At 43.8% G+C, this 24,016-nt stretch overlaps 1 protein-coding gene across 3 annotated transcripts in view; it reads left to right on the top strand.

The window, feature by feature from the left end:
* Positions 1–4,689: 4,689 nt before the first annotated feature.
* SMPX (small muscle protein X-linked) overlaps positions 4,690–24,016 on the top strand; it is a 58,097-nt gene continuing 38,770 nt past the window's right edge. The window contains exons 1-2 of one of the 3 annotated variants that reach the window (XM_025438473.3): positions 4,690–4,842; positions 13,582–13,638. In XM_025438473.3, coding sequence (XP_025294258.1) covers positions 13,600–13,638 — 39 coding nt within the window. In that variant the 5' untranslated portion in view covers positions 4,690–4,842; positions 13,582–13,599. Of the gene's footprint in view, positions 4,843–5,430; positions 5,589–8,939; positions 9,725–13,581; positions 13,639–24,016 lie in introns of those variants that run through there. The other 2 variants (XM_025438466.3, XM_025438455.3) reach the window with 2 other exon arrangements.

Here is a 24,016-nt window from a genome sequence, read left to right as displayed (position 1 = left end):
AAGAACAATCTGGCTCCAAATATCAGTAGTGCCAGGCCAAGAAACCCTGATGGTGATACAACTCAGAAGTCTATGTACGAGTGTGTGCTAATGCTCCTGGAAGCAGGCCTTAAGGAATGGAGGGCAGAGCCATTGGGTAAATACCTGAGGTTCCCTGTCCTCTGGTGAGGTGACTCTGAGGTGTGTTCCACAGTTTCTTGAAGAGTCCCCAGCAGGATGGAGCCTCAGTTGCCCACAAAGGCAAATTGCTCACTGTGCGTCCTTTCATTGGCTTTTTTTTTTAAAAAAAGATTTTATTTATTCATAAGAGACATAGAAAGAGAGAGAGAGAGAGAGAGAGAGAGAGAGGCAGAGACACAGGTAGAGGGAGAAGCAGGCTCCATGCAGGGAGCTTGATGTGGGACTCGATCCCAGGACCCCGGGGATCACGACCTGAGCCAAAGGCAGACACTCAACCACTGAGCCACCCACTGGGCCTGCAGATACCTTTTCTGATTCTCTAGCTAGATTCAGTTTCTCTAGCTTGAGGGCAGCCATCCCTCTTTGTGGTGACTTTGTGTTTAATAGTGCTTCATAGACCATTAACTCTATGAGGATGGGTTCTATGCCTGTCTTCTTCCTCGCTTTATTTTCGTGATTTAGTGTAGTTTGTGGCACATGGTAGATGCTCAAAAGGTATTTGTTGAACGACTGAATGAACAAATGAATGAGTTGAGGCTGTTTTCTTCCTCTGAGTTTGGAGCCTCTTTTACATGGTTGTTTCCCCCTGGTTTGAATGGCTTAGGGAGACAGTTGGGAAAACCTCCAGAAGGAGGGGGGAGGTCAGGCCATGGCTGACTTGATGGCAATATTGCTAGGTTATAATTGGCCCATTTTGTCAGATTCTTCAGGCTTGGAAAATTATGACTTTGGAATATGAAATAGTCTGAGAACATTCTCAATAGTTTGTTTCACAAAGCAGAGACTCAAGGCCCACAAAGTAACAAAGAGGACTATCTAAAGATTTTAAGAAAGCAGAGAAGTTGGAAACAGAGTGAGACTTTACTGAAGGAAAAGAGAAGAAAAATAATATTGATGGGTTGCCATCAATATTATGGCTTCGTATCTTATTTCTACTGGCTCATTTGGTGGTAGGTATCATTATAACTATCCATTTTACAGATGACGAGATTGAAATTCAGAGAGAGGGAATGGCAGAGCCCAAATATGAGCACCAGCTGCCCCTCTTCAAGGCTTATGGCCTTCTCTGTCACAGGATGGGGTGTAGGGGGTGTCTAGATACCACATATATTTGCAGCAAGTGTGGTGGTGAGGCAGGCACTGGACAAGAGTTTGGGTATGATGTCCTTCTGGGTCCCTTACAATGGGAGGAGTGTCTTACTGCAATGCCTGCAAGCTCTCCATTGGGCCTCCTTTGCTCGTTCATCAGTTTCAGCTCGGAGGCAGCAGGCATTTTCCAATCATTTACTTTCCTTGATTGCTTCCCATTAGTTAAGGCTCCATCTTATAGATATTGAGGCCCTGGCATTTATTGCATTTCAACTGATAAGCTACTGGTTGGATGGTACATGGTCATCTTATGTACCTCTAAGAAAGAGAAGGAAATGCTAAACATCACTATAAGATGCAATAAATTTTAACAAGTGTCAATTTCAGAGATGTTAAAATGTGAAAAATTTGAATTTTCAAATCCATGAACTATTGCAAACTCAAATTCCCAGGACCACGTACTCAGTTATCCCTAAAGCAGGAGCAATATCCCTGGCTCTCCCCTCTCCTTATCATTGATATACACTTAGTGGATGCCGCTCTGGATAAGGCTCTGGCTCAGATGGTTTGAAAGGAATATAAAATAATCTGGAACCAGAACCCCAAATTATAATTATGGTGAGGTGGCTTTAAAATATGGCCAGAAATTTTATGGCTTTTATAGAGAGGCAGGTCCGCGTCCCTTTTCTGTGAATTTGTGCAGATCTGTGACTGCGTTGGCACAGAGGACAGCAGGAGTGTTGCCATGTGACTTCCACGGCAAGATATAAAAGGTCATGCGGCCTCTGTTCTTCTTACTAGATCCCTTGCTCTTGGAACCCTGAACCTCCATGTAAAAAGCCAACTATCCTGAGGGCACCATCCTAGAGAGGCCACATGTAGGCATTCTGGTTGTCAGTTCCAGCTGACCCTGCCTTCCGGCCATCCCTGACAAAGGGCACCAGACATGGGAGTAAAGCACCCATCTTGGAAGAAGGTCCTTCAGCCCTAGCTGGTCCAATTCCCAGAAAGGGGCAATAATCCCTTGTTTAGGTTAAATAATCCTGGGCTGTGCCAGTTACAAGCCCAAATTTCTGTAGACTTACATGGCAAACATTTATTCATCATTCATATCAGAGTCTGATGTGGGTACAGTGATTCTTTTCCATCTTGTAGCTATGACATCTAGGACCAATGGCTTCTAAGATTGCTACAGATGGGGGAGACAGGTCTGGATTTCACAGGGTGCTTTTGAAGGCCAGGCTTGGAATAGCTTCTGGCAGTGCTTCTCAAACCTCCTTTGGTAGGTTTGACATTTTTTTTTTAGGATGACATTTTTTAAAAAAGATATTTGTATTTATTTGAGAGAGAGAGCATGCAAGTGTGAGTGTAAGTGAGTTGAGGGGGAGAGGGAGAGGGAGAGAATCCTCAAGTAGACTCCCCATTGAGCAAGAAGCCCAACAACTCGGGGCTCCATCCCAGGACCAAGATCATGACCTGAGCCCAAGTCAAGAGTCAGCCACTTAACTGACTGAGCCACCCAGGCGCCCTATCAGGATGAAATTTTCTAATCAAACACATACCAATACTTTTATAAAAATACAACAAAAATGAGTTACTAGGAAAAGGAAATGCTGATTGGATATAGTGGTAATGTCAAATTGCCATAAAAGTCCCTAATTTCTTACTTAAAAATTTCTGTATTAGGTCATTGCAAACTAGTAACAAACAATCTGCAAGTGGGCACTGGTGCATGGCTTGTAGAAATTGGGCCTACATCCTCTAGGTCAGAACTCAGTCACATGGCCTGATCCAATTGAGTGAGCCTGGAAAATATAGAGTCTTCCGTGCCAGGAAGAAGAAACAGTGTGCTGAAAGCACAGCACTGCCTCTGCAACGTGCTGACCGTCAGGGGCTTACTCCTTTCTAGGAGGCCCCAGTTGTTTAGAAGTGTATTGCTTTATTTATGTTCAAAGAAGGGGCACCTGAGCGTCTCAGCCAGTTAAGCATCTGCCTTTGGCTTAGGTCATGATCCCAGGGTGGGTTGGGGTTTGGGTGTGGGGGGGCACTCAGCAGGGAGTCTGCTACTACTACCTCTGCCCCTCCCCCTCCTTCTGCCCCTCCCCACTCATGTGCATGCTCTCTCTCTCTCTCTCTCAAATAAATAAAATCTTTGGTTTACTTTTATTTTATTTTTAATTTTTAAATTTAATTTCAATTAGCTAACATAAAGTACATACTTAGTTTCAGATGTCGTGTTCATTGATTTATCAGTTGCATGTAACACCCTGTGCTCATCACATCATGTGCCCTCCTAATACTCCTCACCCCATCCCCCTACCGACCTCCCTTCCATCTACCCTCAATTTGTTTCCTAGAGTTAATACAATCTTAAAAAAAAAAAAAAAAGATCTAGGTTAGAAAAAAAACCCCACCTTTGCAGGGCAAGAAGGAAAGAAGAGTGGGGAAACTGCTCTGCATAGTGTATGGTAAAATTGTGGTTCTTTCCAGTTTTATAGATCCTGACCTTGGGTAAAATTCCAGTTGGGTAAAAATTTTGTTCAAGGGCACACAGGCTGCAGTAATGTTTCTATCACATTCCAGATCTCTGGTGCATGTGTGGGATGGCTACTGGTACTGCTTCTGATCCTGGAGGAGGACCCTCCTCCATCTACCCTGTGTCACCAAAGGGATTAGTGTTGCCTCATTTTTTTTAAAAGAGCCAGATTATAGAGGTCTTATGTGACAATGCAGGAAAAAAAGTAATTCTAAATACATTTACAGGCTGCCAAAACTCTGCAAAAATAGTCCATTTCAACACTCATTAGAAAATGACTAAAAAGAAACAGAAGTGCTCAACACCGCAAAAACATAACTTTGTAAGATTGTTTCAAAGAAACTAAGCTTTTTAGAAACAAGGTGCCAGTGTAGTTCAGGACAACTTTGCTGAGGCCTTGGTGCCATAAAAGATAGCCATGTTGGGCAGATGATGACGGAGCCGAACCCAAGTCCCCTCAGTTCCCATGTCCTCCTTTGTTGTCTGCCTCTGGCTTCATTGGACATTGGTTTCCAACACCTTAGTGCTCCTTTGGAGGCCTGCCTGGGGGGGCCCTGGAGCATGCCTTTCCAGCTGGCCAAGGGAGCCAATAGCCTGGGAACTCCCCGCCCCTCACCGGGCAGCCCTGAGCTTATGCCAGACAGGTGCAGGAGTGTGACCACTCCGCTCTGTGACCTGGGTTAGAATAGCTCTCTGGCATAAGTTCTCACACTCCAGAGCTCTCTTGCAGGATCAGAAGGAAGATACCTTTTCGGGGAACTTGAGATCCCATCTTTGTTCCCCCAGTAATTCCTGGAAACATTTTCCTAATTAATCACTTATACACAAATCCTCATTTCAAGACCTGCTTCTGGAGGAACCCAACTGAAGACACATGTTCTTTATCTTTAGAACTGACACCCCCGCAAAGCAGTCACCGCGTTGACAGAACAGCCATCTCCGAGCAGCGAAGTTTCCAGCCTCAGGTGGAGCCTCAACACTGCTGGGTGGTACTTTCAGCTCTTCCCTGTTCTCTATGACTGAAGACCCTGAGAAAGGTGAGGTGGGCTGTCAGGTGGCCTCCGTTTTACCTGTTCCTCCTCCCCAGCCTCATAGACCCTCTTATGACCTTTTTGGGATCAGTTTAGCTCCTCCTTAGAGGAAAGGATATGTGTTCCTGCCTCCTCTCCTCTGGACTTTGCTCATCAGTGACCTCCTTTAGACCTTTATCATCCCCATCACTCTGGCTTCTAAACAGGTTGAAATGTTGTTGAGACTGTTAGAAGATACAGCCCCCTGAATTCTCTCCCTATTGGAAATCTGGAGAAACCCAACAATTATCCTTTTTCTCTGTTCTTAGTCATGGGGCTACAGGAGGTGGATCCGCTCACAGCCTCAACTCTTCATTTGTGCCACAACCTGTGGTGACCTGGTTTTTGAAGCAGCCCCCACAGTCTATGGAAACACTTCCTCTGGGGTCAGCACCGGCTTTCTAATTCTTCATGCCCATCTGAGAGCTCACTATGTCCTAGGCTCTATCTATGTCCTTCAGATGTGTCTCATTAGTTCATTCCTCCCTCAAAGCACCATGTTTCTCTTTTTCATCCTTCCACATCCAATCAGTTAGCAAGGCTAGTTTTTTTAGGGAGGAGGGGTAGAAGGAGAGGGAGAGAGGAAGAGAAGCAGATTCCCACTGAGCACAGAGCAGGACACAGGGCTCCAACCCACGATCCTGAGATCACACCTGAGCTGAAACCAAGAGTCAGACGCTTAACCGACTGAGCCACCCGGGCACCTCGGCAAGGTACTTTTGACTCTATTACTAAAATACCCTTGAATCTCTTTTCTTGTCTCTCTCTTCACTGCCATCGCCTTTGTTCAGGGCACCATCATCTCTAGCCTTTTAATGGTTCTCCCTTCTTCCCTGCTCTTTCTCATCCAGTCCTCTTTCCACATGGCAACAAAAGTGAGCTCATCAAAGCTGCAATCAGGCAACTCCGCTGCTTAAAGCCTCCTAAGGGTTTCTACTAAACTTGGAAGAAAATCAGCGTCTCTTCTCAAAATGGCCTCTGAAGGCCCTGCTAGCCTCTCCTTTCTTTCTCACCTTGTCTCATGCCATTCTTCTCTATGTTTGGGCTGCATTGTTTTTCTTTGAGTCCTGAGAACATACTTTCCCATCCCGGAGCCTTTGCACACGCAGTCCCCGCTGCTTAAATATTCTTTTCTCACCTTATCAGCTCACTTCTTTTTGGAGAGATGCTGCTCCTGCCCCCACCTCCCCAGCTTAGCCTCTTCCTCAGCCACTGAATCAGATTTACAATGATCTTGTTTAATTGTTTACTTGGCTTTGTCTGCACCCTCTGTCCCGCACTGTAAGCTCTGAGAGCAGGAACATAGGCTTATTTACTCTTTTCACCTCAGTGACAGTGGGGACAGAACAGTGCTGGCATTTAGTTAGAAGGTCGGGACACTCAGCATAAACATGTCCTTCTCTGTGAAGCCTTCAGGGTCATGGGAGTAACAGTTAGGGGCAACTTTCCTGTGAATTCTGATAACAGTTTGAAGATAGCACATAAATCCAATAATCATGTTGTTGTTGGTGGTGAGCAGGCTCCTAGAACACAGAACTATCTCTTACGCATTTGTAAACCCGCAGTATCTAACACAGTGCCAGAATCAGAGCAAGCACTTAACAACATGAGTGATAGCTGGATGCATGAATGAATGAATGGCATCTTACTCTCCCAGCTGGGAGTGACAGAGAGGTGGATGCCAGCAATTTTCTCTGAGGACAGAGAAACCGACACCATATTTCTGGAGATGGAGGTCTGAATTTCACTTCTGAAGCTTAGACAGCTCTTTTATCTCTGTAAGAAAAATACTTTTGGGGAAAAAGCTGTTGAGCTGTACAAAGGTGAAACAAAGGTCCCTTTTTGAAATGAGAAGTCTGCAGACAAGGAGCTGCTAAACTGTTCTGCATAATCATGTAAAAGGTTTTTTTAAAAAATTTATTTATTTGAGACAGAGAGTGTGTGTGCTTGCGTGCGTGCGCGTGTGCGTGTGTGCACAGAAGGAAGGTCAAGAGGGGGGCAGGAGAGAGAGAGCAGCAGACTCCCAGATGGGTGGGGAGGCTGATGTGGAGCTCCATCCCAGGACCCTGAGATCACAACCTGAGCTAAAATCAAGTCAGACGCTCAACTGACCGAGCCACCCACGTGACCCGTAAAAGATTTTTTTTTACTTCTTTTTGTAAAAATGATTCTTCCATGGCTACTCATGGAAGTAAGGTAAATTCCAAGGAAAGAGTCATAGACAGGGCTGCTCCATCACCACGACGGACTGCGGCTAAAGAGAAGTGGTTCAGCTCAAGAAATCACAGAAGGAAGGAAGTCATCACATAGCATGCACCCCAGGGGACAAACCTTGTCACCTGCTTTCCTGTATTAAAAACAAGCATTAATTTGTTCACAGTTACAGTGTCAAAAATTAAAACTCAACATAGAAGTAAATGTAATGGCAAAATAAAGTGTTTTCATAGACCATAGCTAGTTTCTTTTTCATGATTCTTTGCTTCTAGTTAATCATTCTTCATTTATTGATTTTTCTTCTCTCCATCAGCCTATAAAGTTTTTTTTGGGTTATAGCTTTACACATAATGGTATGGATAGTTATCTATTAGTTCATTTAAAATTTTTCCATATGATTTATTTTACTCTTCGCCAAAACTATAGGCAGTTCTATGATAGAGTAGAACTGAGCAAGAGGACCCCAAAAGAAGACTGTAATTTGGGGCACATGATAAGAATCTTATCCATGAGGACATTCAGGGATGAGGCAATGGTATGAGCAGCCTGGCTTTTTTTTTTTTTTCAGCCTGGCTCTTTCTGTTGGCTCATGCATAGAGGAACAAGCAGAATCCTCTGGAATTCAGAGCCTAAAGACCTAGACTAGGGTTCCAAATGGACACTTCTTAGTCATGTGACTTTACCTTTTTCAATGTGTTTTGTCATTTGTAAAATGAAGATTTTTTCTCATTTCTTCTTTGCAACCATGAGATCTAGTTCAGCTAATGAACTGCAAAGGAAGTCTGCTAAGGCTTCTGGGAGAGTTTCTTACCTGAGAAGAGGAAAGCCCCTTTCCCCACCATCCCTGTTCTTTTTCCTTTGGATGCTAGTGCAAGATTCTGATTCTTGGAGCTGTGGCAGCCATCTTGGGAACAGGAAGTAAGAAGCATGAGGGTGTAAAACTGACTTGTTGAGAGACGCTGAGTAAAGAAATTGGCTGGGGCTTTTTGACTTCATAAACCCCATGAACTTTACGGGTTCTTTTTTTTAAAAAGATTTTATTTATTTATTCATAAAAGACACAGAGAGAGAGACAGAGACACAGGCAGAGGGAGAAGCAGGCTCCATGCAGGGAGCCCGATGCGGGACTCGATCTCGGGACTCCGGGATCACGCCCTGGGCCAAAGGCAGACACTCAACTACTGAGCCACCCGGGCATCCCATAAGGATTCTTTTAAATAGCACACAAATGGAATGGAATGGTGAGCTCCAAACTGAGATGAACCACGATTATCTGCTGAGCTCCTGATTACAGAAAGTTGGTTTTCTTTTTACCAACCTGAAAACAAGCTAGTTGCTTCCATTTGGAATGCATTCAGCTGCAGGGAACAGTAACATGACTTCAGGGGCTCCTATGAACCGGAACCTCTTTTCCTCACTTCACGAGAGGGCTGAGAGGAGATGGATGCTGGTGGTGGCTCAGTGGCCGACCACACCGTCAGGGACTCAGACATGGAGTCACCTTCATCCAGGGGATGAATTATAAGTGATAAGTGTGCTCGCTCTGTTTGGTCCTTCTACTGAAGGGAACTTCTAGGTAAAGGTAGTTTCAGAGACTGAAGAAGCAAAGCAAATTAAGTGATTAAGAAAAACAGTGTTAAAAATGATGAGCCCAGGTAAAAGAAAATACAACCCTCAACTGCCAAAAATCAAACCAAAGCAAAAATAACGAGCGTGTGCCTTGGGACTTGGGAGCGTTCTGTTTAAAAAAGTGTCTTGCCTCATACTTGGTCCTAGCCCCGTCAGAACTTGAAACCAGAGATTTCCTCTTAGTGTTGTTTTGTGCCGTTGTCTCTTGTGCTCTGTGGTTGTCCTTGTCACCAGCAGAGGCAGCAGAGCAGAGACAGCAAGGACTCAGCCCCCGAACCACATTTGAGTTGAATGATCTGGAACCATTTATGACCTACAAAGAGGGCGATGTCTTATAGTTTGACATAATATTATAATTGTCATCATTTGGGGAGCATTTGTTGACTGCTGCTCACAACAGAATTTCAACAGCCCCTAAGTGACCCAGCGAGGGCCCCAGTACCGCCGGGCGTCGGGGCCCCTGCCGAGAAGCTCGGGGCCACGCCGCTTCTCTCATTTGTACCGAACACTCCTCATCTTCTGGCCTCCAGGTAATAAGGCTAAAGATAGAAACTTTTCCTACTTTCCAAACTTCACTGTGCCCCCTCGGAACATGTGAGAAAGCGCAGCCAGCACCTTCTGGAAGATTAGGAGGCCAGTAAGATTCCGTGGCCACCTTCCGGCTGACATTTGAGCCCTGCTTTCAGCACGGTCAGGCCTTTCGGAGGCAGCCAGTATATGGCTTGTATCAAACTCTATATTTAGGAAGAACAACTGTGAGCTATGACAGGAATTCTCTTTAACACTTAGCCTTAAGTCGAGTTTCCCTCCAGCCCCGAGCGGGGAGCAGCTCTCAGTACCGAGAGAGGCACCGAGCGCTTGAGCTATTTCAGCCACATGCAAAGCATCGGAATTGAGATCGCAGCTCAGAGGACACCGGGCGTCCCTTCCACCTTCTGAGGAGCCTTGTTTCCTTGCACCTGCTGCCTGGGACTTTCCTTAGGCAGCACACAAATACGTAGAGCAGGTAAGCAGGAGGACCCAGCTCGGGCGACCGGGCTTTCTGAAGGAAATTTCCTTGATACCTAACTTGAAGTGACTACTTAGAACTTTGTAGGCTTGTAACTAGTGGATGTAGCTTCCTTGTAAATTCGCTGTTCACTGGTGGTGTTGCTGATTCTGTTTTAGAAAGTGTGTGTGTGTGTGTGTGTGTGTGTGTGTGTATGGGGGGGGCTATTTGAAAGAATACTGAACTCAAAGTAGTTTTCTTTTCTTTTTTTGTTTTTTTTCAAAGTAGTTGTCATTGACAGTGACATGAAGAAAATTTCCACGGTCCACATAGGAGGACTGTGACCCTGAGCACTATGTCATTTTCATTCCTATGGCCAGGGCCACAGTCAGGCAGCTGCAGACCGATTCGAGCTGTAAGCCTAGAAATAAGCAGGAGAATGTGCAGTAGAGAAAAGCTACCAGGCTAGCTCTCTGACTTAACTAAATGCAAATTATTGCCAGAGTTATTACCCAGTACAAGTTTAAAGTGCTTTTCCCCTCTCCCCCGGCGTCAGGCTTGGCCTCAGTGATAAAGTTCTATCACCATACAGATCGATTAGAATTACAAAACTGTCTTGTCGAAGAGCCCCACGTTGGTCACAGTGTTCCCTGTACCCGGCAGGGTGGAGGGCAGCACTTGTCCCTCCGTGTGGGCACCAGGTTCTGAGACACGGCAACCATGAGTGCCCCTTGCCTCTCGGCATATTTCAGGCAAAGTGAATAAGGAGTTAGTCAGTTCAGACAGCTGAACATCTTTCTACACCCTTCTCAGGAATTATTTTTAGCTGCAGGACAGAAGATAATTCCCGTCGAGATTGAGCTTTAGCCATTTAGTAGACTTTTAAAAAGAACAAATAAAGCCCCTTCTATCCAAATATTGATTTATTTTACTCTGAATCCTCACTTATTAAATTAGTGATATTAATGTTGACGAATTTTTGGTAAGTGAAAGAGTCTTATTTAGAAGTCAGATATTAGGTGCCGCCCAATCAAAAAACCAGCAGAGGTATATTCTATATGACTCAGCATACAGACCATTAAAGTTTCCCACCGGCTTGCAGATCTTCCAGGAAAACCCAACATGACTGTGCTAAGCTGGCAAGCATTTCCATTATAGTATAAGCTTTGTAAAAGTCAATATACGTCTTGTCAAACTTTTCGTGTTTCCCAGTTTTAGCCAGAGCCAGGAGACACAGTAACAGAGTACGCTAAAGGGTACCTCTTTGGATGAAAGGCTGTGGTCGGCTGTGAGTAGAGTTGTGCATCTAAGACATAGCTTTCTTTTTTGGTCGCCGGACGAGGCATGCAGATAAAGAAGGAAAGTGCATTCTCCACTGCATCCCTAACGGAGGTGAATGCAGGGCTGGGGAAACAGCCAGGGAACACTGTCTATTTTTATTCATCAGTGTGCTTTGCCCTGATTTCTCTGCGAATAATGAGGACAGCAGGAACGGCTCCAGGACTGATTTACACAAATGTTATATAGCCTGTTTGCAAGGAATGAGAGCTGGGATCTGACCAACTTTCTAAAGATGTCTCTATTGCAGATTGACGTATATGTTCAGAAGGAATTCATATGCAAATGAGATCATGCCCAGGTTATACAGGAGACGAGGTCCAAGGTATAATATCTATCCTTTAGGCTCAGAGGTCCACAAGAAAGCAAAGCCATCCAATAGTTTGGTGAAAAAACAAAATCAGCCTAATTTTTAAAAATGAGTGCAATATAAATAACACAATCACTCATTGTCTGATTTGTTTTTTACATTTCAACATGCTATTGTAATAACAAAGAAATTTCCTACTTACTCTGTTTCCAATTGAATACAAAAACTTTTTGTAAGTTCCCAAGTGACGCTGGTTAAACTGTAGTTGTACATGCACATAGGAAGGTATATGCTGGGATGTTTAAGGTCCTGTGAGAATTATTGCTTTGCATGATTTCTAAGAGCTTTTGAGGAAAAAAAACATTAAAAATTAAACTACCAAGCTTTTCCTTTTGATATTGAACTATGTATCCTAGATCCAAAAATTAAAGCCTTCATTGACTCTTTGACACTGCAGGGAAAGACTGAAATCTATTTGAAATATACCATAGAGAAAAAAATACATTCCTAATTGTTCAATTTGTTGTTACTTTTTAACCAAAGCAAAGATATTTCTACCTCGACCCTTCTAGATGCAGGCTATATCTATATATGACCAAAACATTCAGGTGAAACGTAAAGAAAAGGGATGCCTGGGTTGCTCAGGGTTGAGCGTTTGCCTTCGGCTCAAGGCATAACCCCAGGATCTGGGATCGAGTCCCGCATCGGGCTCCCTGCATGGAGCCTGCTTCTCCCTCTGCCTGTGTCTCTGCCTCTCTCTCTGTCTGGGTCTCTCATGAATAAATAAATAAAATCTTAAAAAAAAAGAAACTTAAAAAAAACCTCACTGTTTTCATGTATGTGACTCCAAAGACTTACATTTGGATGTATTAGAGAGTTTTAAAAATTGTGTGATTGTTTAACTTCCTATAATAGAGCCAGGACTTTGAAAGGTCTCAAAAAACTAAATGTTTTTCAGAGTTGTCAGATCCTTCGTATGTACAAGTGGTGAGGGGCGTTGTCGCTACATCGATTCTTACTCTGTACTTGAAGCCCTAGATCAATAAAGTACTGAAAAGTCATGGAGCTGTGGACAATGGCAATGAAACAATAAATATTTGCATCCCGCTTTCGAGTTCCCAAGACAGTTTTGGGAGCTCTATGCCATTTTGATTCTCACCACAGCCTAAGAACCAGGTAAAATCTAAGGAAGAGGCAAAGGGCCTGGAAGTGTTGACACAGGCCACGTGACACAGGACTTGTCACAAGCGCCCACGCTGCTTGTCGGTGTTCCTTTTCGCTCCCAGGGTAGCACACGCATTTACACCAGTCAGTAGAGGAAAGTCAGTCCACCCATTTTATAGTTCGGGTTTAAAGAGCAACATGTTTTCTGTTCACTGATTTTTTTTTTTTTTTTTTTTACCTTTTTCCGCCGGGCCTGTCCGCATTTGACAGACCCAGCTCTGACAGTACTTGCGTGCGCGGTGGCAGGCCAGAGGCGGGCTGTTCCCTGTCCCCCTGGCACCTGCAAACCTGGGCCACCAAGCCACCTGCTGTAAGTCAGGTGGCCCCGTCCGAGAGCAAGCCCAAGTCCTTTGGGGAGGAAGCACTGCGGCACCTGGGGAAATGTCGGGTCCCGGGAGTCCTTGCTTGCGGGGGGCTGGCGGCGGCCTGCGCTCGCGGGAGGGGGGACCGTGGCCGTCCTCAGGGTGCCCTCCGGGCCCGGGCCCAGCACACACGTGCTCGGGGAGGGGGCGGCCAGGAGTCAGGACCCAGCGCAGCCGGGCTTTCAGGGCAGAGGACAAGCTCCCAACGGGCTGACACCCAGCCCTGGCAGCCGCTCCTTGGGAGCAGAAGTTCAGTTTCAAGCGGAGACAGAGCTCCCGAGGCCCCACACAAAGGGGTTTTATTCCCACAACCTCTTAGCTCTGCTGCTCCGGGCAGTGGGGGCAGGAGGGCAGGAAGGAGATGATAGGGCCTTTCAAGTTTCTGATCGCCTATCATTAGATCAGGGGCGAGGCCTCTCAGCATTTCTCCTCCTGAATGATTTATCGGGGCCCTCTAGTGTTCCCTCTCCCCAAGGCATTAGGGAGGGGAGTCTCTAAGTAACCCCAGAAACTGAGACTGAAAGAATAGAGGGCCACCGACAGGGGTGACTGCCCAGTGGAATCATGAGTTAAGTTCTAATTTATCAAGTTGGCCAATCTGGATGCCGCCACCTCTAACAGTTTCTCACTTGTTTTTTTAGGGATAAGACCCCGTGAATATGTCGAAACAGCCGGTTTCCAATGTCAGAGCCATCCAGGTAAGGAGGCATATTTGTGTTTTAACGTTAGCTCTGCGACTCTTCGCCTGCTTGCTTAATACATCAGACTGTTTAGGACTGTTCACCCGTCGTTTGGTGATTCACTTCAAGAAAAGACCGACTCCTAGGGCACGAATGAGGCCGGATCTGAGGCTGGGAAGGTACCACTGAGGAGGGAGAAACTACTTTTGTTCAATTGCACTGAAGTGTGAGACGATCAAAGTTATGAATGAGAATTAAATGACCATCGACAAAAATGCAGTGCTTATCTGTTTGATCTGTTTTTCGAGGTAGGTTTTTGATATGCTCATTGATGGGAATTTAAGAATTCACTTTCCATTTTTATATCTAACGGATTTTATTGACCCATCTATTTAGAAAACATCCTCTCTTGTCAAGTGTTCTTCCTCAGGGTTAGGTATTTATTTATCGCGTGAAGGCTGTGTGCTGTTATGCCTCCTCATACCTTCTCAGCAAACAAATTCTTTGCTTACTTCAACTGACTTAAGAGTCACTCCAAAAGAGGAGAGGGAGAAATAGGCATTTTGGAACACAAATACAATTATGAAGGTAACTTTCAATATTTGTTTTGACTCAATACTTAATTTGTTATTGTCTTAGGGTTTCTGTGTTTAACTCTTCCAGTGGCTCCCACGCTGCGATGCTGGGCATGATGTTTTATTGCAAAATTCCATCTTTCTCTTCCATCAGCATGGAGTCATCTGTGCTACTCCTAAAGGGACGTTTACATTTTTTTTTCCTGGACTTTTCTGAATACCACAGGATGTGTGGCACAGTTTCTGAATATTTAGGATATTCAGTTCCTGAATATCTGATGCACCATCACAGCATGAGCATAAGCGATTGACCATATTTTGGAGGGATGTGCATGTGGCCAGATTGTGGGGTTAGAGATCCTAGCAGATGCCAGTGGTAGAGGTGGGTGGAGGGACAACATACTGTTACCTGTCAAGATTAATGCACAGCCTTATGTGGATGGGCTTCTTAAGTGGCAAGATATATTACAACCCCTGGACACTTGTCATAGAACGAACTACCAAGGAAGAGCTTATTGGCAAGGATCCTACTCCACATTGCCACCTTTGGCCCACCCTTCTGTGTCCACCTAGTGAATCTCTGACATACCTTGATGTTGGTAGTGGAGTTTATTTTGCCTCCCAGACCTGTGGGCATCCTTGAGCCTTTGAACCTTCTTTACTGGAGTTTGAAGTAAAAGTTACCCATCTAGTTAATCCGTACTGGTGTGGAATCATGGGAAAACTTTGTCTCTCTGCCTCTGTTTCCACATCTATGAAATGGGGATAATAACAGTGCTCACGTCCCAGAGCTACACATACAAGGTGCTTAAAACAGCACAGGAAGCCCTCATTAAGCGTCAACTGTTAACATAATAATTATCATTCAGGAATGTTCTTTGTTAATGTGATGAGAAATAATATAATTTAATCACTGCATTTGAAGCTCCCAAAGTGTTAAACATAAAATTTCCTTTTTATTTTGTAGGACACAAAAACATAGTCTTCTCTCAGGCTGTCTTTGCTTCTCTTCCTTTCAAAGCTGAAAGTGTGTTGATTTTTCTTCCTCAGTGCTTTCTGGCTTCCCTCAAACCTACACTGAAAATTCGCCAGTATCTTATCTACTAATTTTGACCTTGATATATTTTTAGGCCTGTAATATTTAAAAAGTTGCTATGGACTCTTCTCAGTAACTGTTATTTTACTGCATTTAAAAAATTCCATCCACTCTACCAACAAAGGCAATAGAGTGCTTCCTTATGGATGTGGTTTTGCCTCTTTCCGTATATTTTATGCCACTCAAAAAGCCTAATTTAATGCACCTTTAAATGAAATGTTATTTCTCGTGGCTAAATAGGATCTGCATTGTCTGATATTTTTCTATGATCTCTGCATTAACCTAAAGTCAGGTTTATTAAATAGAATATGAAAATGGTTACAGTATTAAAAATGGTTTATAGTAGTAACATTATCTAGGGTACAAACAGTCATGTCGGGAATAGATACCCCAAATGATGAGGGGGTACCCTCCTTGTTTAAATAGCACTTAAAGATCTTAAATGTTCTATTCAACACGTTCTAGTTGCTTCTCCTTTTTATTAGGATCTCATTTCCAGTGTGGTTCAACCTCATTTCCTGGGTATATGCTTTGTGACAGGCACCGTGCAAAGTGCAGGCCATGCAAAGATGAATTGATAGCCAATCCCCCTGTTCGAGGAGCTTGTCTCCAGGCCTTACTAGCTGTGTGTCTTTCGGCAAGTTGTTTAAACTCTTTGTGCCTTGGTTTTCTCATCTATCAAGTGGGGAATTAAATACAGTACTGGTCTCATAGGATTGCTATGAGAGTTAAATGAATTAATACATGTGAATGCTTAGGCTAATGCCCAGCTCCTGGTAATTGCTTAATAAATATTAGCTGTTATCATCACTCATCAATCATCACCACCATCATCATTACCATCATCTAGTTCAACAGTTCCCAAAGTGTGTCTCTTAGAATACTAGTTTTCTGGAATGCCATTTGTTAATTAAAGGGTTCCACGACAGAGTGTTTGAGGAACACTAAATTCGAGGGGTGGGGGGTGGATAGGATCTTTACTGCAGGATTTCTCAGAGTCCATAACTTGCTAATGGCTTTGTGTGTTTCCAAGAAAGTGGTGATATAGGCAGAGTTTTTTAAACATACAGGAACTTTCAAATGATTATTTTCTAGCATAGTATTTTGCAGCACAAACTGCTAGAAAATAATGACTTAGATCTCTATTTTGTCTGGCTTGAGCAAACTTAAGCCACTGTCAGCTACACTTAATATAGTTAGGCATTTAGACAGTTGAACTACTGCATCAGACCACATGGAGCCAAATGGTTACAAATCTCTGCCTGGCACTCACTGTGTGACGTTAGGTCACCCTTAGTTTACCCTTCTGTAAAATGGTGACGATCACACTACTTGAAAGGATTGTTATAATGAATAAAATAATGAATGGCAAGTGCCTGGTTTATAGCACACAATTCCTTAAGAGATGGCTTTCTTAACTGCCCAAGTAATGCTTGGTTTCTCTTCAACTGGTTCCATCCCCTCCATACCCCAGATTAACAGGAAGGCCGGAAACTAGGCCTATCCTTAGGGGTCTTGGACAGCTGTCTTTCAGACCCACATGGAAAAAGTGGTCTTTGGATTGTATGGGGATTCTATCTAAGTTGGTGTTTCTCTTCAGTTGTGCTAATGAAATCACATTTATGCCAGGGACATAAAAATACCCCGAAGAAATCAGTTGATCCTTTCTTTGCCTGGACAGGGCCTTTGTCTCCTAAGTAGCTATAAGGCTGTGTACCAGATACTGACAAATCTTTTCTATAAAGGGCAAAATAGTAAATATTTTAGAGTTTTCATATCAGTGGGTCTCTGTTTTAACTACTCAACTCTGCCATCATAGCACAAAAGCAGACATAGGCAGTACCTAAATGAATGAATGTGGCTGTGTGCCAATGCAACTTTATTTATAAAAACAGGTGGCAGGTTGGGTTTGGTCCATGGGCCATAGTTTACTGATCCTTATTCTGTACTCTCCAGACCCTTATTCTGTACTCTCCAGGTTGCTTGTTAAACCCTGTTATTGATGGGGATGGAGTTGCAACCAAGGTAACATCAGCACAGTCAGTGTAGTGGGGTTGATCCCTTCAGGTGAAAACATTTTATGTGACAGGTAGGGAAAGCTTGAGCTGTTTGGAAATCCAATCCCATCAGTGATCTGGTCAGGAAGTCTCTAATGAGACCAACTGACACTGGACACTCCTCTTCCTCCTGAATGCACCCCCTTTGGAAACCACCATGGGCCTTTCCTAGGGCCTCAGCCCACCCAGAGCCAATGTTCTCTAGGTCACCACTGGCTTTTCTCTCCACCATTGACCCAAGTGAGCTGAATATTATTTGTCCTCTCTTATGAGATCTGAGAACTTCATGGTTGAATGGAAAAGAGTTCTGTGCCTTAGTCTTAGCTCTGCTCTGTGACTTCACCCCCCTGGTCCTCTGATCTGCAAAGGGAAGGTGTTGGATTAAATGGCCTCCAAGCCTCTGTGCAGCTTCTAATAGTCTATGAACTTCCTGAGAATAGTTTCTAAGGTTTATTATTAGGATGATAATAGTCACAGTTTCTTCAGGGTTTACTATGTACTTGGTGCAGTGCAATGAGATCTCTATGGATTATAATGAAAGGTTTAGAGAAGTGAAAGAACTCACCCAGGATCACACAGCTTCTAAGTAGGAGAGTCGGGACCCAAACTCAAATAGTCCGTCCCAAAGCCCATGTGTGGAACCACTCCGGCAACATTCTCTAGTCTCATTACTTACCATCCCCACTCTGGCATGCAGAGTAAGGATGGAGGAGTGGGTGGGACCATCTAATAGGTAATCATAAGTACCAAGCCGGGTCCTCCCTTTTAAAGAGCTCAAGTGACATTGAGAAAGAGTGTCAGCATCGTAGGGAAGAAGGTAATAGCCTACCTGATTAAATTCATCTTAAACGTGAGCTGGCTGGGAGTGAAAAGTACGAAGTAAAGTGACTCAGTGATGAACACGGTCTCAAAATACAAACGGCCATGGCCACTGAATTCCCACCTCTCTGTTTACTTCACTTAACCAACCTGCTTGTGAAACTGAACCTAACTCTTATTATACATTTTAAAGGAATGATTATATGCACCCTACATCCTTAGTATATAGCCTCTTATGGGAACTTGTCCGTTGCTACCCAATCCATGTGTAGAACAGAATATCGTGATGCTCTGAGCTTTAATATTTCTTTCTCTTTCCTACTCATTATCATTGCTCTTCTACGCCCCATTGCCCAGGGCATAAAGGCTCCATGGAAGAAGAAAACACCCTGACCAAAATCTTTATAGACAGGTGTCAGAGATTCTAAGTGCTTCCTGACTAGGATTTCTAGTTTAAATTTTTAAAAAATATTTTATTTATTTATCCATGAGAGACACACAGAGAGAAGCAGGCTCCCTGCTGGGAGCCTGATGTGAAACTTGGTCCTAGGACTCCATGATCACGACCTGAGCCAAAAGCAGATGCTCAACCACTGAGCCATGCAGGTCCCCTAGGAGTCTAGTTTATAAAGAATTTCAGCTACATGACAATCCTTGGCACAAAGGAATAAACTGTCATTACCCATGTTCCGCCAGTTAATCAAATACATTGGTTAAAGCTAAAGATAATATCATGATACATATCTTCCTTTCCTTATCTTATTTAAATTTAAAAGTTAAAAATGAATTTTCATTTGCCACTTGTTTTAATGTAGAGTCAAGGCCTTTTCTTTGATCATGGATCTACTGCTTCTTTCTTATGTAAACCACTGTAATACAGTGTTTATTACTTCTAACTCTGGTTTCTTTAACATGTAGGGAGATGGTGAATGTTAACAGACTGACTCTAGAGTGGGCTCATGCTACCTCCAGCTGATAATCTTTACTGCTCCGAACAGGGCTCCACATTGGTAACATGAAGCAAGTTAGTCCATGTTGGCCAAAAGATGTCATTTTTTTATTTTTGAGGCTGACCTTTCTAAGTACCTCAGAATTATGACCTGCCCTCAACCAACTGTACACATTAACTTAATAGCCACATAGTACATTCTTGAAATCTGCTTTTCCCTGGATGACAAGACGACAGTTGGGTCATTCAGGAAATTACTGAAGAGAGTAATGTGATGAGAAGAGAGAGGGAGAGAGAGAGAGAAAAGAAAGATTTTCAGTATGAAACACCATGGGCGATGGACAGTGGCTGAGTGAGAGTTTCTCAAGATTGTGTTGAGTGGGTAAGTTTTGTATGTTCTGAATCTTTTCCAGATTTCAAGAATCCCTAAAGACAAAGAAGTTATATTCTAATGGTAGAGAACTGTATTTTAAAATAGGTTGGAGGGATCCCTGGGTGGCGCAGCGGTTTAGCGCCTGCCTTTGGCCCAGGGCGCGATCCTAGAGACCCGGGATCGAATCCCACATCGAGCTCCCGGTGCATGGAGCCTGCTTCTCCCTCTGCCTGTGTCTCTGCCTGTATCTATCTCTCTCTCTCTCACTGTGACTATCATAAATAAAATAAAATAAAAATTTAAAATAGGTTGGACTACATTTTAGTTGGTAGGTTCATCTGTCTCTCGTAATTTAGGCTAATATATCAAATAAGAATCTCATTTTTAAAAAGATGTATTTATTTATTTATGGGTGGGGGAGAGAGAAAGAGATCAAGAGAGAGCGCACAAGAGCAGGGGGAGGGAGAAGCAGACTCCCCGCTGAGCAGGGAGCTGGATGTGGGAATCAGTCCCAGGATGCTGGGATCCTGACCTGAGCCAAAGGCAGTTGTTTAACGGACTGAGCCACCCAGGTGCCCCAAGAATCTCATTTTCTAATCAGCTATTGAGAAACTTCTTTCTGAAAGTCTCTATGAAGATGCTAGAAATCTCAAAATGGTGATGCCTGGGTGGCTCAGCGGTTGAGCATCTGCCTCTGACTCAGGGCGTGATCCCAGGGTCCGGGATCGAGTACCACATCGGGCTCCCTGCAGAGAGCTTGCTTCTCCCTCTGCCTATGTCTCTGCCTTTCTCTGTCTCTCATGAATAAATAAATAAAATCTTTTTTTTTTTTTAAAAAAGAGAAATCTCAAAATGTCATACCTTGCTCCGTTCAGAGAAGGTCTAGGACACCAAGAATAGGAAGGTACAGAACGGAATACTGCAAAATGCAACCCTGCAGGGTTTCCCTCTGCCTGTGGCCTGGGAGGATGACATGAGGGGGCGGGGATGGCTATAGATTCTGGCCCGAGTGGCTGGAGACCTCTGAAAACTAAAGATAGAATCAGTGTGCGTGTTGGGGGGGTTATCTGAAACAAATATGCAATGGGAGGAAACTCCAAAAGTCTCAACACTGAAGGGAGAGCCAGAATGGGTGCCAACAGGGAGGGAGAGACAAGAGAACACTGGCAGAGGAAAGCAAAGTAGATAGGGATTGTCAGTGCCCAGGGGCGGAGAGCTATCAGAATCCAACCCACTGGGGAAAGAAGATGTCACTCCATTGTAAGTCACACAGGAGGGACTGTGGAGGGAATATTGTTTCCAGAATCCTCAGGCTCAACGCCTGGAGCCAAGCAGGAGAACAATACAAATAATTAAGGGAGTAGTGGAATTAACTTACAGGGAATTCTTTCTACTTTTCTTCGCCTGGTGAGATCAAGTGTAGTATTCATTTCACATCAGATAGGTCCATTATCAGGGAACTGTATCCTGTTCTGGCAAAAGATGATCTAGTAGATTTTTTTTCCATTCCCAACTTCGAGGATGTACCAAATTATGTATAGCTTGGGAAAGCTATGCGCTGGGCTTGCTGCGTCAGGGGCATATTTAAAAATATCTAAGATGAATAAAACTTAAGGGAGGAAAAGAAATGCAAGGGAATGTGTTATGAAAGGAAGAAACGAAAAGCCTGCTTCCTTTGCATTTATACAGAGTCTATAAAGAGAAGGAAGTGCAACCTTATAGAATAAACAAACCTAGAAAAAGTCTAATAACATCAATGATGTGGAGTCAACTCAACACAGAGAAAGTCTACCACCAATGACCTGGATTGACTCAATTTTCTTTCATAAAAATGTACCTAATATTCGAAATCCATTTTGAATAGTGAATATCATACCCAATTTGCAGATGGAAATGTTAATCATTGAAAGGTATTTTATTTGCGTTCAAACAGAGTTGAGTCAGTGAAAAAACAAGATTATGACATGATTCTCTAGCCAATGGAATAAAAAAAGAGAGCTAAGGTCTATGTATTTTCATTAAATTCAAGTTGTAAGGAATTTTTCTTATGGCTATAATTTAGTCTGTAATTTGTCACTCAGATATCACCACCCTACAATTATATTAATGAACTGTCTCTAATCATTTACAAAGCACTCTTCTGACACTCCCTTCAGGTGTACGTTAATGGCTGGATATTTGACACGTTCTTGGGCTGCTTTGGATTCTGTCAATATTTGCTGTCAAAAAAAAAAAAACCATTTAGGTTCCTGGTTTCTTGAGGGATGCCTTAAAGATGAAAAAGCATCAAGTCAGTGAGTTAATGGCTCATTTTTCAATGTGGCTTTTCTCTGACACCGATTTTGGGATTATCCATTTTGTGTGCCCGTTTTCCAAGGCCATTCTCAAAGTGTAACCCTGTAATTTTTCTGACAGTTTTGAGAATTTTAGAGTGGTTAGAGCTCATTTTGTTCAGGTAAAAAAGTGCTATTTGGAGAGGGCTTGATGGAGTGAAAAGATCTGTCCTTAAGATCAGAAGCTCTGATTCGGAAACCTGGCTTTTCCTCCAACTCTTTGTGTGACATCTAACTTCTCTGAGGCTCAGTTTCTTTATTTTTTAAGATTTTATTTATTTATTCATGAGAGACACAGAGAGAGAGAGAGAGAGAGAGAGAGAGAGAGGCAGAGACACAGGCAGAGGGAGAAGCAGGCTCCATGCAGGGAGCCCGACGTGGGACTCGATCCTGGGTCTCCAGGATCACGCCCTGGGCTGAAGGCGGCTTAACCGCTGAGCCACCCGGGCTGCCCCGGCTCAGTTTCTTCATCAGCAAAACAAAGGTGATGGTCTGAACCTCAAACCTCCGAAGTCTGTTGCGAGGATGTAGGCCCTAGGCTGAATCAGGGTTTGGGGGTGGTGAAAGTACTGTGTAGTGGGTGGCCAGGGGAGTAGTTACGGTCCCCAGTGTCGCGCCGGCTTAGCCAGTCTCAAACCCAGCTCTGCCACATGTACCCACCGTTTGCTAAACACACACTCGTTAGCAAGCAGGCACAAACCGGGCCGTGCAGTCTGTCTGCGGGCTCCAGGAAGCCTCAGTTCTCGTTCCTTCAAGTGCTTCAAGTGACTGTCACCTGTCCTCATATGAGGCAGGTGGGGATTCCGTGCCCCTAGTTGGCAGCACCCAGCGGGAAACCCTTGTTATCGGTGGCTGGAGACAGGCCCATTTAGGGATCGCTCCCCGAGCTCTGTCTCTGCAGATGCAATCTACAGGCCATCAGATTCTCACACTCTGTTCGGTGGCGGTGGTGGTGGTGGTGGGGTTGTCTCTAAAACATTTTAACCAGTCTACAGACCCTAACCTCCTCTAATTTCTTCAACAAGAGCCATTTCTAATGCTCATGCCATTATTTCACCTATTTTTGACATTTCTTCAAATGTCAAGACCTCAGATGTTAGTGGGCATTTGGCTTAATGGAAGGACTTGGAGCAGCAATCGTGGGAATGTGGTCTTAGTGATATTTTACCACCTAATGACCACCCACCCTACTGAGAGAATAAAATCCCATTTAGAGCAATAGAATTCTCTAGAGCTGCAGTTTAGACCAGGCTGAATATATAAAATATCATATCCCCTATGCTAGTTGAGAGTAAATTACAGACAACTTAACAATAGGAAGAATGAACGTTGTAAGTACATGCCAATACTCATCCACTTAGGGGTGATCTCTTTCAATGGTTGTCAGATTGCCCCCCTGCCCCACACACACTGGAAGGAACTGCTCACGGCCCAGGGTTTGGGGAAATCAGATGGGGTCCTGCATTCCCTTCCACCTTAGCCAGAGCAGCTCTACCTCTACCTGGTTTGCATTTTAGCTCACAGTACTTTACTTGAAGAAAAGGTTCCAGAGCTGAAGGGCCTGAAAACCACTGGTGAAGCCTAACATTCATATTACAAATGGGAAAGATGAGACCCAGAACAGTTGTCACTTTTTCAAGTACAGAGAATCTGTAACAACTCCTAGCACTGGGCTCTTTTCCCTAGCAGAAGCCACCCGTTTACCGTGGAGAGGCGACATGCACTGCTAAAATTAAACTCTGAGCAAGAAAAGGTGGTGTTCCCATAGCATGTGTTTTACCCGAATACATTATCCTGGATGACCTTATGTGTTCCTTTACTGAAAACCACAACCCACTATAGAGCATGCACACTTGATCAAATAGGTTCGTTTAGCAATAAAGTCTTTCAGAAGCTCTATGTGAACCTCAACTCACTACTAGGAAGATGCCGTCTGTAGATGCTTAATAAATGGGTCAGGGTGGAGATGATCTAATTAAACTTTTAGCCAGTTAACCTTCTCCCCCCGAAGTCCTTGTACCTACTTTTCCCCCCTTTTTCAATCAAAGTGTAGTAATGGAGATAGTTATTGCTTCAAAATAGATAATCGTCTGCGGGTCTTATTTTCATGGTTTTGATCTTATTTCAGGACCCTAATGAGTGTTCATCCAATCTAAGATGCTGCCAACTGTAAAATACCATTATTTTATGGCCT

This window comes from Canis lupus, chromosome X, assembly GCF_003254725.2.
Source record: "Canis lupus dingo isolate Sandy chromosome X, ASM325472v2, whole genome shotgun sequence".
Lineage (NCBI taxonomy): Eukaryota > Metazoa > Chordata > Mammalia > Carnivora > Canidae > Canis > Canis lupus.
The sequence above is the reverse complement of the archived record's forward strand: the minus strand, read 5'-3'. Positions and strand labels throughout refer to the sequence as shown.